Genomic DNA, 19077 nt, shown 5'->3' with positions numbered 1-19077 from the left:
TTTGTTCCTTGTTCCAAAGTCCAATCTTTATAATTCCTAGAAAATTGAAGCCATTTTTTTTCAATAGTCTCACTAACAGCTAGCTTTCCTACTGTATAGACACACAGATGTTTAGCTCCAATCCTGTGAGTTCTCATCACATACTGTTTATGTATATACTGTACAGTATGTATGTTTTTTCATTATTGTTCTTTCAAAGGGAGACTTTCTTGTATTTTAAAGTAGTCTGTTTAGGCTTCCATTTTCAGTCCAGTTTTGTACGCGACCAGTTTCAGGAGGATTATTTCTGTTAAGCCACACAGTGGCCTATGAATCATTCAAGCACAAACCAGTGAGAAACAGGTGCAACCACATTATCACATTACAACCACAAACGTAAATATATTTTATTGGGATTTTACGTAATTGACCAACACAAAGTGGCACATGATTGTGAAATGGAAGGAAAATGATAAATGGTTTTCAATTTTTTTACAAACAGAAATCAGAAAAGTATGGCATGCATTTGTATTCAGCCCCCTGAGTCAGTACTTACAGTAGATTATCACCTTTCATTACAATTACAGCTGTAAGTCTTTTGGGGGATGTCTCAACCAGCTTTGCATATTAAATAATAATCTAGTAGAAAAACAATAGTAGTAAAAAGTACCTAAAATCATACATCATACTATAATACATAATAAAGCTACATTTAATATATTATACAGCAATTCAATTTTACATTTTTCCATACAGGTCGTATTCCTTGTAGATCAAGTAGTTCTTTAGTGCAGAAGGGAAAGACAGCACACCCATGAATCTGGGGTTGTTTAGTCTCCGCAGGTTTATCTTCTTCCTTATAACCAGTCTGCACAGGTGCTGGAGAGTGCGTGGGTTTCCTAAATACACATATAACAGAAACATGTATTTCTTATTACATTTACTGTATACATGAGTAGAGTAAAATATAACACATTACACCGGGGCTTACTGAGAATGTCACAGATTTCAGGCCACTCCTTTTGCATCTCTAGGATCTGCTGCAGTTTGGGGCAGATGGGAATGTGCTTGACATAGTCTAGGAGAGATCGCACAACTCTGCCAACCAGGTGCTTCAGCCAGGTCACACTGATGAAATCACAAAACTAACAGACACAGAACATGTAGCACGTTAGCGTTGAGCTCAATGTACTGGCTTAGCTTGAGTACAGGCATCCGGCAGACGCCCTTATCCAGAGCGACTTACATTTTTATCTCATTATACATCTGAGCAGTTGAGGGTTAAGGGCCTTGCTCAGGTAAAACATTTGAATCATGCAATTCTTTTTAAAGAAAGCTGTACGACCGAGGTGGCTCAGAGCCCACTGCAATCGTTCCCATGAATATTCAGGGATTAGAACACCTGATTTTTAAAAATTGGTGTTAAACTTCAATCACCAACATCACTTGCACATTACAGGAACTCGGCTGGGAGTTATTGCTACATCCCCCGTACAGTCCAGACCTCACTCCAAGCAATTTCTACATCATTGGGTGTTTAAAGGAGTTCCTGGGAGGCCGGCGTTTCAGTCATTAAGCAGGCAGTCTGAGCATGGCTCTGGTGTACTTTCTACCTTAATGGTATCCAAGCACTAGTGAAACACTGGGATAAGTGCATTAGTGTAGCAGCAGAGTGTTTACTCCCATAACTGTGTTCTCTTATTCTGCCCAATCAAAAGTCACGCTTTGACTTGAACGTCGCTTGTCTGGATTTCTCGTTGGTCCTTCTACTAAACTTGCTAGGACACCTATTTCTGGGAAGATAATGCTTTTCTGTCTCAAAAATGTCAAATAGTTTGGAGATCACCCTTTAACCTTTTCCAAATCGCTGAACACTAACAATCTCTAAATGACAGATGTCCTTCTTTTTTTCCTGATAATCTTGCGCATCTTGTTAGTAACACCTACAGTAGCTACTAATCACTACCGTAATGATCACAAAAGTAAGAATAATAATAGTATTACGGCTCTGGACAATTTTAACACATGAATATACTGAGCTGGAGCAGAACTTGATCTCACCGTCACTTTGTTGCCAGTGTCACCGGTCGCCGTGTAGCTCTGTGCAGAAATGCAAAATCTGTGCTCGCACTGAAAGCAGCTCTCAACACGATAGCTGTTGTTGAGTAATAAGCGCATCATCATTTCATCGTGGAGACAGTACTGTAGAGCTGTAGGGAACACTGTGTCACAGACGGCTGTGAAGAAGCAGTTCGCGTTCGCGCCGTGGGCCAGCAACAGCCGCACAAGTTCATAGTGGCTGGCCCTGACCGCTACGAGGAGGCAGAACAGAGGGTCGAGGTTAGGGTTCGCCCCTGCCTCCAGCAGCATTTCAGTACACGTCACGTCGTTGTTGCACACTGCAAAATACAGCGGCGTCTTCCTCATGTCGACGTAGTGGTCGGAAATGTGGTCACCCAGAAGACTGTTGACATCAAAGCCTTTTTCGATGAGTAAATTCAGGCAGGAAGCGTGACCTCCGTCTGCCGCCGAGTGCACCGGACTCATCCCAGACTGGCGTATGGCCCTCTTAGTCGTGATAGGGATAAATGTTTTCAGAGCCCTGCAGATTAAAATAAATAGATGTTATGAATAAATGCTAAGCTAGGAACACATATAGGTTCATCTTCTTGTTAGTAGGCAGGGGTCAGAGTGCGGGGGTCAGCCATTTTACACTGCCCCTGGAGCAGACAGGGTTAAGGGCCTCGCTCAAGGGCCCAACAGCGGCAACCTGGCGGAGCCGCGGCTCGAACCGTCGATCTTCCAATTACAGTATTTCTGAATTGCTTAAACACTAAAATCCATTTGCAAAACCAAAGTTACAAGTGTACAAACCACTTTATTGATTGAATCACACAGTTTGCAGAACTTTAAACACTTGTGGTTACTCATGTGGTTAGACACAACTAGCAAATTGGAATCAGTCTTTGTGCAAAACTGTAAACACATTGTCATTGACAAGGCACATGTAGCATTGTGGTGCACTTCAACTCAGAATGGCACAACACAGCCCCAAAAGTGAAACACAAGCAACACACTGTTGTCATCGGTAACACACAAGCACTCAAAATTTAACACACATTAATTTTAAATCAGTAATGTGTTGCACCTAATCAATAATCAGGATATAAAGCCATGTCAAATCCAAATGGCATGTGTGATTTTCACAATGAAGGGCAGGAAAGAAGGAGGAAGTGGAAGAGACAGAGGAGGAAGAGACAGAGGAGGAGGAAGAAGAAGAAGAGCCATCATTTTCAATGAAAACAATCATACACCATGTTCTGGTTCATGGAATAAGTATGAGGGAAGCAGGACTACGAGTTCAACCAAATATAAGCAGGTTCTCAGTGGCCTCCACTGTCAGGACATTCAGAGAAGAGAACAGGTAAGTGTACTATCATTTGTGGTCCCTCAAACTTACAGTACAGTACGTACAGTTGTGGAACAACTCAGTAAATTACTGTAACATATCTCTAAAAATTGGCCCTTTTCTAGCAGTATTACAGTAAAACTAATAGTAGTACTAAAAAAAATAGTATTTTATGTATTGTACATATCTGGTGACATTTCAATGCATTAGGCCTGTCTGTACAATTCTAACAAGAGGTTTTATTTGCTAGAATTGAAAGAATGCCACATGCCGGTGGAAGGAGGGGTATGTTCTCACAACAGCAGGAGACCATTATTGTCAATATGGTCCTTCAAAATAATCTCATTCGTCTGCGTGAAATACAACAGAGACAAGACAAGGTGAACTTTGAAGGAATCAACAGTGTGAGTCTCTCCACAATTGACCGTGTCCTGAAACGCAACCTGATAAGTCTCTAACAAGCCTACAGAGTACCATTTGAGAGAAATTCTGAAAGGGTAAAAGAGCTACGATATCAACATGTACAAGTAAGTAATCATGTCCAGAGACTACACAGCACTATTGAGTTACTCTACATCTTTACTGTGTTGAATGTAATGCAGCACATGTATGTAGAGGCATGAAGCCTGGAACGCTATGTAATTTACGTTACTTTAAAAATAAATTTTTGTTCTTTTCTATAGAGAATGTTTCAACTGGATTCCATGGAGAGGCCTCATGAGTGCATCTTCTTGGATGAAGCTGGCTTCAATCTCACCAAGAGGAGAAGGAGAGGCCGCAACATTATTGGTCAACGTGCCATTGTGGAGTTGCCAGGGCAGCGTAGTGGCAACGTGACCATATGTGCTGCCATCAGCAGCTACGGGGTTATTCACCGCCATGTGTCTTTAGGGCCTTACAACACTGCCCAGCTTCTAACGTTTCTGTATGCTCTACAGGAAGCATTACTGAGACGTGAAGAGAGAGGTGAGCAGGCAGAGCATCCCATGTATTTGGTAATCTGGGACAATGTGAACTTTCAACGTGGTCCTAGAATCCGTGAGTGGTTTAAAAATAACCCACGTTTTATAAATGTGTGCCTCCCACCATACTCGCCCTTCCTTAATTTCATTGAAGAATTTTTTTCTGCATGGAGGTGGAAGGTCTATGACAGAAATCCTTATACACAGGAAAATCTCCTTCAGTCAATAGATGCAGCATGTGACGACATTGGAGTGGAAGCGGTTCAAGGTTGGATTCGGCATGCTAAAGGATTCTTTCCCCGTTGTTTAGCAAGGGACAGGATTGCTTGTGACGTTGATGAGATCCTGTGGCCTGACCATGCCCAGAGGCATGATGCTGAGGCAGAATGATTCCAAGACATTGCTTGCTATCGATCTGCTGCATTTTTTTTTTTTTGACTACATTTATATGTGTGCAAGATTGTGCAAATACTTCATAATAAATACATTTTTTCCCCTACTCTGCCCTGAGTGCAGTGTTTTGCATTTATCTCTGTAGTGTGTAATGACTGCTGTGTAGTGTTTATGCATTAGCTGGATGTTTGGTTTTATCTGAAAACAGTGTTTGGGTAAAGATAACATAGTTCTGAATCAAGTGTTTGATATAGCAAGACAAGTCAAAGGTTCTGACAGTGTAGCTTAAGTTTGGTGATTTGTGTTTAAGGTTTTGAGAAAGTGAGAGAAACATTCAAAAAATGTGTTTTAGCAATTCAGAAATACTGTAATAGGTGTGAAAGTAGGTTTAAATTTCTCACCGGTACTACTGTATGTTGCAGAAAGGTAAACAAGGGTGGTGAATAGTCCTTTAAATCAATTATTGTCACTTTATATTTACACTTATTCTACTGTAAAGCTCCATTAACTTCCAGGTTCTGGGATTGAATCCCTAATAGCGCTAAATGCAAAGCTAGTGCGCGCTGTAGGGGGTACAATCACTTGTCCCACACACCAAGTAGTGCAGAGGCTAAAGAGAGACTTGGAATTCAGCCTCGTGTTATGATCATGGATGGTTCAGAGGCAACTCGGAACGACTTAAGTAGTAATTATTAAGGAGACAGCATGTTGTTTAAAATGACATAACATTATCATTATTGCTGAAAGTGCTTCACTCTCTTCCCAAACTAGCCTGATTTCCTTTCTGTGTCTCGCTTACAGTATACCACTGGCCATGAGTTCTACCAACAGCTCTTATAAGTGTTGAGCCACATTGTGTCTCATGTTCCAAACTCACAAATAATGGCCTTCATATGCAGCACGATGAATGGGAAGCTGAAAGGCCAAACTGGCCACGTTAGGGTTTGCACCGTGATGAAGAAGAAGGAGGATACAATCAAGGTTTCCCGAGCCGGCGGCATCATATAGCACCGTGTCTCCGTTACTGGCCCGTGCCAAGACATCACCCCCTGGTGGAGAAGAAAAGCATGAGTAAGTACTGAATATCTCCTGGTAACGAAAGTAATGTGTTTTAACATAAACAGGTAAATATGCAGCATTGTTTTTTAAAGGTCTGAATAGTAGACTAAGTAATTATTTAGAGATTATTCTCTCTCTACAACTTGATATGGCGACTTTATAGTGATTTACACTGGTTTTTAAAAATATTAGGCTAGTATGTCTACCTCGATACATTATTACTGTTTACTACATACAAGGCGTTTAAGTTAAACCGGGATTTTTGATTGTGCAGACTAACAAAACGTAAATTCTCCCTTTATTTCTCTACATAATCCCCTGCTAGACTAATGCGTTTATCCCAGTGTTACACTAGTGCTTGGACACCATCAAGGTAAAACGTTTTCTCAGTACACTGGAGCCATGATCAGACTGCCTGCTTCATGTCTGAAACGCTGGCCTCCCGGGAACTCCTTTAACGACCCAAACATGTGGAAATGGTTTGGAGTTGCTTTTGTATCTAATCGTATCTCTCTATCTGTTTATTGCTGGTATCCACACTAGATTACAGACTCCGAACTGCATCCTGCTGTCATTTCCTATTCCAGTGTAATGTAAATTTCATGTGAGACTGCATTTTCTATTTAAGGTACAGTATTCAGACATTGCGATGGTAACAGTGCTGTGTTGTGTTGTTTGAGATGTGTGTGATGAATGTACAGTATTATGTTATTATGGTCATCACTGTATATGATGCATGAATTATTCAGATTCTTATGCTGACAGTAGTATTAGAAGTATTAGAACAGTATCAGTCCTCGTTCAAAACACTGTGTAGAACATCAACTGTACGTCCATCTCACTGTTTCGAATGAGGATTTCCAAGATGTCGGGATGGCCATACTCAGCGGCGACTCCCAGCGGTGTGACACCGTGTCCGTCCCGAACCGTGACCTTTCCGCCGTGCCTCAGGAGCAACATCAGGATGTCGGCACAGCCCACCTTGGCCGCCTCGTGAGTGGCTGTCCACTTCTTCAGACACACCTGCTCCACAGACGCCCCGCCTGATATCAGACTCAGGACCATGTCATAGGAGCAAACCCTGACCGCTGAGGAAGGACAGATCACACATGCAGACTTATTAATACACTGGACACCCCTCGGATATGATGTAGATTTACAGTCGAATCAATAAAGTCCTGTAGGAAAAGCTTTAAAGAAAGAAAATTAAGAGCTACCTCTCTGCGAAAGTGCATATGCTGTAAATTCGACATTGAATCGTTACCGAGCAGGAGTGGCGTCTCGTTTTTGCTGTTTGTGTTGTGCGGGGACGCGCCATGCTGCAGCAGCACCTTCACGTTCTCCACACATCCAGCCTGGGCAGCGAGCGTCAGCGCCGTCTCACCGTCAGCTGTAACTTCCTCTACGCTCAACTCACGGGACGCTGAACAAGCCAGAACAATCACATATTAACTCACAGGCATAACATCACTGTAGCTTATTCCTTACCTCTGCTGTAGTACTGTACTGTGCAGTAATATCAGAATACTGCTGTTATATTCACTTACACTACAATTTACAACCTAAAGTACGATGTGCTCTATTAATCAGTTTGCCCTATTCATTATTAAGCTCTGACACGACATTGCTCTATTTAAGTTCTGGTTTAGAGGTTAGCACTGGCACCTTGCACCTCCAGGTTCCGGGTTCGATTCCCGCCTCGGGGTCTGTGTGCATAGAGTTTGCATGTTCTCCCTGTGCTTGGTGGGTTTTCTCCGGTTTCCTCCCATAGACATGCAGATTCAATTATCTCGAATGAGTGTGTGAGTGTGTGTCCTGAGATTGATTGGTACCCTGTCTAGGATGTACCACACCAAGTATCCTGGGATGGGTTCCAGGCCCCCGTGACCTTGTACACGGGATAGAGAGCAAGTGAGTGAGTATTTTTCATTGTAAATGATTGACTTGTAGTAACATCTTCAGGCACCAGGGGGCTGCGGTCCACACTTTGGGAAACATTGACCCTCTGTCCAGCATTTTCTTCTCTCCCAGCACACCTGATTTAACTAATCAGCTAATTAACAGCCTTTTCTGAATATGAGTGGATGTGATAGAGCGGGTTTGCAGGACCGGGAGTCCTCCAGGCCCAGGGTTGGGAACCCGTGATCTCCAGATGACCTTGAATCTGTGATGGTGCTGTAATCTCTCTTCACTCACCCTGTAGAACAGCGTCCAGGATCTCCGAGTTTGGCTGCACTGAGGCTCTGTGAAAGGGAAACCGACCCCTCCTGTCCGTCTCGTTAAAGCCGCTGCTTTTCCCCTGCAGTCCCTGCAATGTGTCCAAGTCACCTGGAGCAGATAAACAAAGTGTCCTCTGTAAACCGGTAGACATGCTGTGTATCTGAAATATTCTTTATTATAGATTTTGCTAGGAATAAGGGAAATGCCCAAAAACATACATCAGGACCCTGCCAGGTGCATTAAATTTTATTCAATTATCTAAATAATAACTGGATATTACTTTCATGTTATTCACATATACGGTATGCTGTAGAAATAACAGAATTTGTCTGTACCTTGGTCTATAGCTGCTAAAATCTTCAGATTTTCATCGCTTGCTGTTTCTGTCATACTTAAAACCAGAGAGAACGTGGAGAGGTTTGGCACGTGTAATAGAAATACTGAACTGGGGAATATCGTAAATGATCCGAGAGCGGCTAAACCTGTAATTTACACACCTCCACTTCGTACACATGGGTACAGTGCTGTCCTGAAGACTTCTTCGGATGGCGAAATCTATTAGCTGTTGTTCTTCTTCTTCTTCATCCAGTGGCTCGGCCATTTTAACAAGAAACAAGAGCAGACGTAAACAAACACAGCCGTGTGGATTCCCTCCTCCACCATGTGATCCACAGGATAGGGCCATGCAGCTTGTTACGATACAGGCCATGCAGTTACACAAACAGCAGTTTATATTTAGCCCTGACTCCCATTCCACCAGCCGAGCGTACACAGCCTGAGAGTCTTAACTGAACAGAATGAGCTTAAACATTTGTTCATCTGCATTTACTGTAAAAAAAAAAAAAAAAAAAAATCTTCTTAATCACTCTGGGTAAAATATAATGTCCCGTATGCTCAAAAGCTTATGTGCGGTATATTTATATACACCATATGGACAAAAGTATTTGGCCAAACCTGCATCGACAGTGTATCTAAATACATTCACTTCAATATGGAGTCGGTCCCCGTTTTTGCAGTTATAACATCTTTCACTCTACTTGGAAGGCTGTCTATATAAGAAACATATATACATTTTAATTTATCTGTGATATACATTTAATTGTCTTTAATTGTCAATATTTTATATTTTAGAATTTTTCTGTAGAGCATTCATAAGATCAGGCCCTGCTGTTGGACGAGAAGGCCCGGGCTCTGTGTCTCCTGGGAGAGGCTCCAGGCCCCTGCGACCCCTGAATACAGGATAAAGCGTATAGAAGATGAGTGAGTGAGTGAGTGAGTGAGAGTCTTCAGTTGATATGGTGACATGGACGCGCTCTTCCGATAGGGGGAGACATTTAACCGCAGGAGGTACAGAACAGCGCCACACACTATGACGTAACCCGCGAACTAACGTTTTTATTTTATTTTATTATTATTAATGAATTACTTAATTCATTTATTTATTTTTGCAGCCTAAATTTGACTGATTGGACCCGAGCTCTGTTAATTGTTAAATGGTCTAATTTAAATAAGTGTAAAATTGAATAAAATATTCAAATATTTGTAAATAAAAATTTAATCTTAATCTATGACCACGTGAATTTCAAGTTGGTTAATTCTAAACAAAAACATATATACATTTTAATTTATCTGTGATATACATTTAATTGTCTTTAATTGTCAATATTTTATATCTCAGAATTTTTAAGATTTACATAATAATAATAATAATAATAATAATAATAATTAAATTAAATCTTTATTTATATGCTTCCATAATAAAAAAAAATACAAATAATAAAATATATTTATTTATTTATTATTGTTGTTGTTGTTGTTGTTTTTGTAAAGGAAACATTCTTATGATCAATATAATAATATTAATGTTAACAGAAAAAGATCTACGAGTAAACTGGTAAAATATAAAGCTTACAAAGGAGAAATAAATAAAACAAGATTAACAAACAAATAAATCCTTTCTTCTCTGTAAACCGGGGCTATATGTTTTATTGATTAATTAGGATTAGAATTACAATTAAACAATTGATAGAATAAAATAAATGTATTATACAATTATGAAACTATACAATTAACAATAAATTATTTCAGTTAATTAACAATTACTTTATTAAATTATACATATTAACTAAATATATGTAAAACAATAATAATAAAAGAAAGAAACCACCAAAAAAAAATTACATTTTAAAAAGCGAGGGAATATCCTAACTAAATGTTGAACAATCGCAGTGTTAAACTGATTACATTTTTAACTCAAGACAATAACAGAGAGGATTTGTGGTTTGCAATTAAATCATTGAGGATTTTACTGATTTATTAACAGTAGTTTACCCGGGGCTGTAAACAAGAGCACGGGAGAGTCGCGCCTCTGACGTCATCTAACGGCGCCGGAAGTGAGTGGAGCGCGGACGGCTGGCGGTTATGGCTGGTGTGATTAAGAAGGTACGTGTGGAGGTCATTTAATAACGTATAGCGCGCGCGTTAACCGCACGTGATGACCAGGGCGCTCGTGCGTTGTCATGGTTTCTTGCAGAAATATAGAGTTACCGCGTTAGTTTATACGAATAAGCAAATAAACAGACAAACAACCCGGTGACTGCAGCGTTATAACGTAAATAATCTACGTTTGAAGTGCAGAGTTGGGACTAAGATTAGTTTGAACACGTATTGAGCAGATGATGAGTGTGGTGTGGTGTGAGAGAATGAAATCCGAATTTATTTTCATTGCTTCTCTAATGGTTTATACACAGTGCAGGTGATGCAGACTCAATAACACTGAGGAGAAGCTATAACATTCTGACCACCTGCCTGATATTGAGTAGATCCCACTATAACTGTAATGTACTGTGTTCTGACTCCTTACTGTCATTAACCTGTTCATCAGTCTGATCTACAGTAGTGCTTCTATTGGATCGGACTACACGGACCAGCCTTATTTCCCCATGTGCGTCTGTGAGCCTTGGCCGTCCATGACCCTCTCGCCAGGTCACCAGTTTTCCTTCCTTGGAACACTTTTGATTTGTCCTGACCACTGGAGACCAGGAACATCCCACAAGAGCTGCAGTTTTGGACTCAAATCTCTACGCTTGCCCATTATTTCTGCTGGGGAAAAAAAGGTTAACTTGCTGCCTAATAAATCCCACTCACTTCCAGTCACCATTGTAACAAGATATTGAAAATGTAGGAACTTGTGTGAAGGGCCAAATTGTAATAGCTAGACGAGTGGGTCAGAGCAACTCCAAAACTGCAGGTCTTCTGGGATGTTTCTGGTCAGGACATACCAAAATGATCCAAGGAAGGAAAACCGGTGAACTGGCGATAAGATCATGGGTGGCCAAGGCTCACTGATGCACATGGCTGGCCCATGTAGTCCGATCCAGTGGAAGAGCTACTGTAGCGCAAGATGCTAAAAAGGTTAAAGGTGCCCTGTGTTTAGTTGATGTTTTTCCATTTCCATCCCTGGTTCCCATCGGAACACACTGATTTCACCTGTGTGGTAGTGGATGTTTTAGAGGAGAGAGAACCTTGGCACAGTGGTAATAGTAGTGCTCGCCCTATCATCTGGAGATCACTAGTTCGTTTCCCGGAGCTGCTGTAGCCTCCCGCAGCCGGGGGCCTGGAGAGAGCTGATTGGCTGAGCGCTTCCAGAGGGGTGGGATGGGTCTTCAGAGTCTTTAGCCCTCCCTGACTGGAGTTAGTAGCCTTAGTGTGGGAGTGGAATTTGGATATGACTAAATACGGGAGAAAATCTGAAGGGGAAAAAAAGAATAATTTATATCTGAGGCTCATTAGATTCTGGTGACTGCCCAAGCAACCAGTTAATCTCTATTATAAATGTAAAGAAATCTATGTTAATAATTAGATTAATGTGAGTTTTATTTGCATGGTGCTTTTACAATAGTTATTGTAACAAAGTGGCTTTGGAGAAATTGAGACATCGACTCTGATTCCTAACGAGCAAACCAAAGGCAGAAGCAGAAAACAAAACTAGGATACAGTGTGAAGGGAAGGAACCTTTAGAGAAACCAAACTTGAAAGAGAATTTATTGATGGTGGATAAATCGTTACAGGTGTAAAAGAGTAAAGGCAAACCGGAGTAAGTGTGTCGATCAGTGTCATGCTGTGATTGAGTCCTTTGACATGCACGGGACGGGTCTTTATCTTTACAGCAGCAGCACTAAGGGACACATTGGTAATATGCAGTGAGACATCCAGAAATGTTTGTCCATAAAGAAACATTATAAATGTATTTTTTAATTTTTATATTTAATTTTAAAGAAATTTACCAAATACTTCAAAAGATGTTTTGTCAGTGTGGCGAGTGCTCCACCTGTAGGTTCAAAGAGGAACTGCAATATTTTTTCATCTTCAGTGCAAACAAATAAATACTATATAAACTGAATAGATTATAATTTTTTTTTTTGTGTAAAGCATTAAAGTAACTTATATAATTTTGCAAAGTATTGTAGCTTTTAATCAATTATTTACACAAGTCTGTCCGGTCTCTAGAGCTTCACGGTGTTTAGAAGCAAATTAAAGTTTGGTGTTTAGTTGGTGGTAGTGGATATTACAAAGACAAGGTGTTCTTCATGGAGCAACATGTACGTTCAAAGTGCATAATGATTTAAAATTTAATAGATTGATCGTAGATTGGTTTATATGATTTAAATTTTGTTTATTCTGAATGACCACATGGACATTTGTAGCATTTAAAAAGCTTTGACATTTTTTCTTTTAAAGGGAGGTGCCTGATGACATATCAATTTAAAAAAAATAAATATAAAAAGTCTGCCTTCTAGCACTGATGATCATCTTGGATGGAAGCACACGAGACATGAATAAACCACCTAGTTTCATGGGCTCTGATTTATCATGCAGGATGCAGTCTGGTTTATTTATAAGTCATTTGTATGAGCATAAAAATCACACAGTCTCTTAGGGTTTGGGGCCGTGGTTTGTGTGTGTGTGTGTGTGTGTGTGTTCCTGATGCTTTCGAGATTGTGTAAACTTCCGCCTAAGAAGACTAATGAATGTAAAACCCTGCACTATTGACTAAAATCATCTCATTTGCATGGATTACTGCACATGGTGTTACATATAGATTATACCGTGGAGCGTAAACGGCTTATTGATTTACATTTGCAGCATTCAGCCGTACAGCACGCGTCTATGAATAGCAGATGTTTATTTAATGATACGAGAGGTCTTTATTATCAGGGGCTTTAGTCGTTGGTTAGATTTGTTGCCACATGATGGTTATAACTCCAGTTACACCTTAACAACAACAACGAGTGTGTAAAGACTTCCAGGTTGATGAAATTTTTATAGAATGAACCATAAAAGTTTATAACAGGGATTTTAATGCATTTGCTGCTTCGTTTTTAACCGTAGTTAAAATTAGCTTGTTGAACAACTTTGTATATTTCTTTATTTCTCTTTCAGACCACAGGCTTGGTGGGCCTCGCTGTTTCTCTACACCCACATGAGGTAATGATCCTGATTTTCATTAAATATTTAACAAATATATAGTCAAAAGTATTTGGCCAGACCTGCAATGACATTGTATCCAAATGCATACACTTCAATATGGAGTCGGTCCCCCTTTTGCAGCTATAACAGTTTTCGATCTTCTTGCAAGGCTGTCCACAATATTTTGGAGTGTTTCTGTGGGAATTCATTCTCTAGAGCAGTTATGAGGTCAGGCACTGATGTTTGACGAGAAGGCTTTCTTCATAATCTCTGTTCCAGTTTATCCCAAAGGTGCTCAGTGGGGTCCCAAAGGTGCTGACTGAGGTTAGGGGTCTGTGTTTGGGCCAGTCAAGTTCTCCTACACCAAACATCAAACTGTGGGACAGTCATGATGGAATAGATAAGATAGATAATTACCACTTTGCCCAAATACTTTTGTTCATATAGTGTACCATATTTTTTGTGAATTTTCAAAACTTTCTCTCTGACCCCAGTGCACTAAACCTCTGTTGTAATCTATTAGGAAGTTCTGATGATGATTGTGTTATAGCAAAGGCCTTTCTTATTAGTTAATTATTATTAACTAATAATATATTATTATTATTAAACGTTTAAATGAGACTGGTTAGATATATCATAATCCAGCTGTGTTTCTGGTAGGAAGTTGATGATCTCCAAGTACATGGTTTGTCTTCTGTGACAGCTTCTCATTCTTTTAAACTCATCCAAACTTCATCCATCCATGCAAATGATGGAGACTACACTATATTGCCAAAAGTATTTGCTCACCTGCCTTCACATGCATATGAACTTGAGTAACATCCCATTTTTAATCCGTAGGATTAATATGATGAACTCTTCTGGGAAGGCTTTCCACAAGGTTTAGGAGTGTGTTTATGGAAATCTTTGTTACTCAAGTTCATATGCAGTGGAGAAATGGTGTTATATGTCTGTGTATGCATTAGTATTTATAAAACCATTAAATATGTCCAGACATACCATAAAAAAGAATATTTGCATAATGGAAGTAAAACGGCGCGAGTGTGACAACGTTCTCAGAAGAACTATATTCTCCAGCATGCTCAGTAAAACCTACCCGCTGTTTTACTTGCACTACTGTTCAAATGTCTTGGGAACATACAAAAAAAAAGGCATAAGCAAAGATGCACTAAAGAGTAATAAAATAAACACCGTCAATATGTAGTGTGAAAACTCTTTGATTGAAAAATAATTAGTATTGTTAGATACAGACGTGTGCAGTTTCATACATAGCAGTAAAACAGCCGTTAGGTTTTACTGAGTGTGCTGGACAATATGCCATAGTTCTTATTGTAACGTTGTCACACTCGCACCTTTCTATTTTTGAGTAAGGAGGACAAGCAAGGAGACTCCTTGTATTTCTAAAATAAATTTTAAAAAGCCGAATTTAAATCATCCACCTGCAGCAAAACAAAAATGCTGTCTCCTTCTGTGGGCATTTAATTTTATGTGTAAGCTCTTGTTCCACACACCAAGTCCTTGATCAGGACTGTTTTTCAAAGTATGTTTTGGCACTGTCATTTCTTTAAGCTGTACAGAAGTGTGTGGGACCACAACAGACAAAAGGTCTGCAGACATGCGCATAGTAAAAAGGTCACCTATTTGAAATTTATGTGTTTTTTACATTAGGGAAATTCTAGTCCCACAATGTTTTTTAAGTATCGGCGTATGACATTACTACCTTAAGGTACATACAGTAGAAAAATTGGAAAGCTATATAGTTGTAAGGATAAAGAAGGGAAGTCTCGATGATCAGAAGTGTAAAGTAAATGCAGGAAAGCGTTCATTCACTTCATGTCAGGTGGTAACTATAGATATGGTTCTGTTTCTGTGCCCTAAGCGTCTGAGGATTTTGTACACCAAGATTTTGGGCTGCGTCCAGGCCATGCCTCGGGATGCCGCCTACAGGAAGTACACCGAGCAGCTGATAACCGAGCGACTCGACCACGTCAAATCGGTAAGAAACGTCTCATCAGAACCTGATAAAGACTTCTGCTCCTGATGTACTGTAGATGTGAGATACGATTACTTGGTTGGATAATTAATAGCACTTAAATTTCCAAGCAGTACAATATTATTTCAATTGAAATGCAAACATTTGTTTGGTCTTATCCTGTGATGTTCTTTGAAGGAACCTGACGTGGAAAAGCTTGAAATGAAAATGAACTGTGGCCAGATTGAAGAGGTCATCGCGCAAGTGAGTCCACACCCGACAAATCCGCTCCGAACAAAGCCTTTCTTTCTCTTTCTGATTCGCCATATAGGCTGCTTAGCATTTAAAGCTTGTTTGCACTTGACATAAGCAGGGTTAATTGCTGTGCTTTCAAGACCACAGTTTTACTTCAACTCCTACACACTGCAGCTGCACACAGGCACACACAGGGAAACAGAAATCTCTCCTCCTTCTTTACTGGGCTGGTGTGTAAGAGAGGGTAATGCATGATCGAGATGTAATTACACGACACCGTATCATCTGTATACTGTAAGTTAATGCCTTAGGTTAAAGCTCAGACTCATTATTCTGTATCGACTGAAGAAACGTTGAGGAATGTTCAAGTCAAACCGGGACTTTTTGATCACAGATCTGAGAATAAAAACTCCTTTTTAATAAAACACTAATTTATTATAAATTAAACTCCGAGACTTTTTTTTAGGTTACTGATCTACAGAAGTAACTATGTTTAATTAACCCAATGAACAAAAATTAGGTTAAATACAAGCAAAGTTTCCTCCTGATCATATCTAAATACATGCAAGACCAAAAGTTTGTGGACACCTGACATCACACCCAAGATTTTTCGAGCATGGTTGTGGGGATTTGAGTTGTGGGAATTTGTGATATTTATCTACAAGAGATTAAGCACTGATGTAGGCTGAGGAGGTCAGGGGTTAAGTCAGTGTTCCATTGGTTATGAAAAGGACACTCGGGTTCTTCCATTCCAACCTTAACACACCATGTCTCACGTAATGCTTCTAACTTTGTGGCAGGAGCCTGAAGAAGAACCACGTGTAGGTGCGATGGTCACGCTTTTGGCTAAATAGTGCAGTATATACTTTTTATCGGTGCATACGGACTCAAAACAGCGTTTAGGTGAAAACCTATAATAACATATTGCAGTGTATAAGAGGTGAGGCTTTCAATATTGATGTATTAACGCATTTGATTAATCTACAAATTTCTTAAGGGAAATTAATGACATGATAAAGATTTATCCTAATGATTAATCGTGATTAATTGAGACTATAACTGTGATTAACTAGATTTAATCTTTTAATTGATTGACAGCACTAGGAAGTATCTTTTTGTAATATTTTGTAGGCGGAGACAGAGCTGGCCTTATCCAGAAAGATGGCAGAATGGAAACCATGGGAACCACTGATCGAAGACGCCCCTGCAAACCAGTGGAAATGGCCGGTCTAAACTGGCTTTGTGGCTTTATTCATACTAGTCATGCTGTATGAGATGTCAACGGGCTTTTTGTTGATTTCAGGTGTATTTATGTTTAAAAAAAAAAAAGATGAATAAATCTTGTATGTAACATGTCCACTGGGTAGGATTGGTCTTATTGCCGATGTAGAGTTGAGGTGCTCCAGCTCTCCTGGTACAGATGTATGGTTCTATAGACACCACCAAGAGCATAGACACATAATCCACATTTATCCACATATAAATTAGGGCTGTTTATATTAATGCATAAATGCATTTTATCGCAAATTAATCATATGACCAAGTTTGAACCTAATGGCTGGCCATAATCACTGTGTGGGTATCCCACTGTGTGTTAATAGCACGTTTCATATTAAGAAACTGAGGAAACATCACCAAATTCCTGAACAGCAAGTTTCATTATAAAAACCTTCTAGATGGAAGTTTGGATAAAAACTAAAGTTGTGTGCTTAAGCTACCTTCAAAGAATACATAAGATTTAAGCTGTGGGAGTGGAGGCTCAGGTGGCTAAGGCTCTAAGTTGTTGACTTTTTGGATCTGAGGTTCCAGGTTTGAGCCCCGCCACTCGAGATATTAATTTAAATTATTTGTTAAATGTTAATGTTTGAGATATTATAAAACAGCATAATCTGTTTCCTCTAATTAGTTTGTCATGCATTTCTTTATTCCAACATCGCATGTTTATAATACAAGTAAATCTTAATATTTTAAAATTATAATATTTTAGTAATTATTCATGATTAATTGCAGACTATAACTGTGATTAACTAGATTAAAATTTTTAATCGATAGACAGCACTAATATACAGGAACATATATACATGAGAGAAATCAAAGATTTGTACATAAAAATGACACAAAGAACAGCTTCTGTAAATATTATTTTTTATATAAAGACAACTAAATCATTAAATCGCAGTGGAACACAAGTTTACCTCATTTTACATTGAGCGTAAAGTGGAATGTGTCTTAATACCGGTACCTGTGGTTTTCCGATTTACATGTTAAGAGGCGACTATTACACTGAGATGCTTTACACAGTATGTGCGAGTTGTGGATTTTTTTTTTTTTTAGAGGTTGTAGTGTTTCTTCCTGTCTCACTTACACAGTCACTTAATCAGCAGTTAGACACTCATGAACGCAGTAACAGACTTACAGGCGACACTGTTCACCGACATCTACAGTACGTAACTTCATGCATCAAAGTTACGAAACAGGGACGAAGAACAAAACAGCACTGTCACTTAACTTTATACACACATATCCGAAAAGAAAAGAAAAATCACGGTTAAACTCTTATGTCGAACAAATGTAGTAAAATAGAAAATTTATTTATACAAATAGGGTTTGGTCTGCTGATGTGATCAGTGTGTAGTCGTAAATCTCTAACGGACCTTTGTGTAACGATGTACTTGAGCTACATTTCTCTATAAAATCTGTCTATAATCTGTTTACTTATAAATATTACATTTCACCTGGACTAAATAGACATCACTAGCAATGCGGCAGTCAACATTCTGAAAAGAGTAGAAATTTTGGCATTAGTCCCAACAGTAACGTATCAAATCGCTTTATAAAGTACACATTTTACAAAAAGGCACAATAAAAGATCAAATCACTTCCTGTACTTCCAGAATGGCGAGGGTGTGTGTGTTTGTGTGTGGGAGTGTGTTTGGGGTGGCAGGGCAAATGGCCTTGATGTAAACAAAGGCAAATTATGTCATCACTCACTTTAGAACTGGAAATGTTAAAATCTATGACTTATGTACATTTACATGAGAGACTCGAGACTTTCTGTGATGTTCGCCGAGCCGGCCGGGATGTTGCCGTTGTTCTCCGTGGAATGAAGCGTTTTTTCATCTTCCTTGGTGCTCACCAAGCTTAGTATAGCTTTGTAAAGAAACTGGTAATGCTCCTAAAAACAAAAACAAAACAAATGAGCAGATGAGTCCGGATCCGGACAGTGTGACAGTTCTACCTGGACCCTGACGCTTTAATCAATAAGTCTAATTGATATACCAGTAATCTATGGCGTTTTCCCTAGGGGTGGGCATGGCTATACACATCACTCATCATAGCCAATCCACACGGTAGTTTAC

At 39.5% G+C, this 19077-nt stretch overlaps 3 protein-coding genes across 4 annotated transcripts in view; 1 reads left to right on the top strand and 2 right to left on the bottom strand.

The window, feature by feature from the left end:
* Positions 1-425: 425 nt before the first annotated feature.
* asb15b (ankyrin repeat and SOCS box containing 15b) lies at positions 426-8623 on the bottom strand. Its single transcript, XM_053508483.1, has 9 exons — positions 8520-8623; positions 8358-8413; positions 7999-8130; positions 7067-7225; positions 6645-6890; positions 5621-5792; positions 2041-2581; positions 971-1124; positions 426-878 (listed from the first exon to the last, which is right to left on the bottom strand). The coding sequence occupies exons 1-9, from the start codon at positions 8621-8623 to the stop codon at positions 718-720; spliced, it is 1725 nt and encodes a 574-aa protein (XP_053364458.1). The 3' UTR covers positions 426-717.
* A 1767-nt stretch (positions 8624-10390) lies between these two features.
* ndufa5 (NADH:ubiquinone oxidoreductase subunit A5) lies at positions 10391-17073 on the top strand. The gene is made up of 5 exons (XM_053508484.1): positions 10391-10464; positions 13465-13509; positions 15371-15487; positions 15662-15727; positions 16850-17073. The coding sequence occupies exons 1-5, from the start codon at positions 10444-10446 to the stop codon at positions 16949-16951; spliced, it is 351 nt and encodes a 116-aa protein (XP_053364459.1). The 5' UTR covers positions 10391-10443; the 3' UTR covers positions 16952-17073.
* Positions 17074-17209: 136 nt separating this feature from the next.
* ptprz1b (protein tyrosine phosphatase receptor type Z1b) overlaps positions 17210-19077 on the bottom strand; it is a 39888-nt gene continuing 38020 nt past the window's right edge. For both annotated transcript variants that reach the window (XM_053508480.1, XM_053508481.1), the window contains one exon: positions 17210-18893. In XM_053508480.1, coding sequence (XP_053364455.1) covers positions 18750-18893 — 144 coding nt within the window. In that variant the 3' untranslated portion in view covers positions 17210-18749. The remainder of the gene's footprint in view (positions 18894-19077) is intronic.

This window comes from Clarias gariepinus, chromosome 12, assembly GCF_024256425.1.
Source record: "Clarias gariepinus isolate MV-2021 ecotype Netherlands chromosome 12, CGAR_prim_01v2, whole genome shotgun sequence".
In the NCBI taxonomy this organism is placed as follows: Eukaryota; Metazoa; Chordata; class Actinopteri; order Siluriformes; family Clariidae; genus Clarias; species Clarias gariepinus.
The sequence above is the reverse complement of the archived record's forward strand: the minus strand, read 5'-3'. Positions and strand labels throughout refer to the sequence as shown.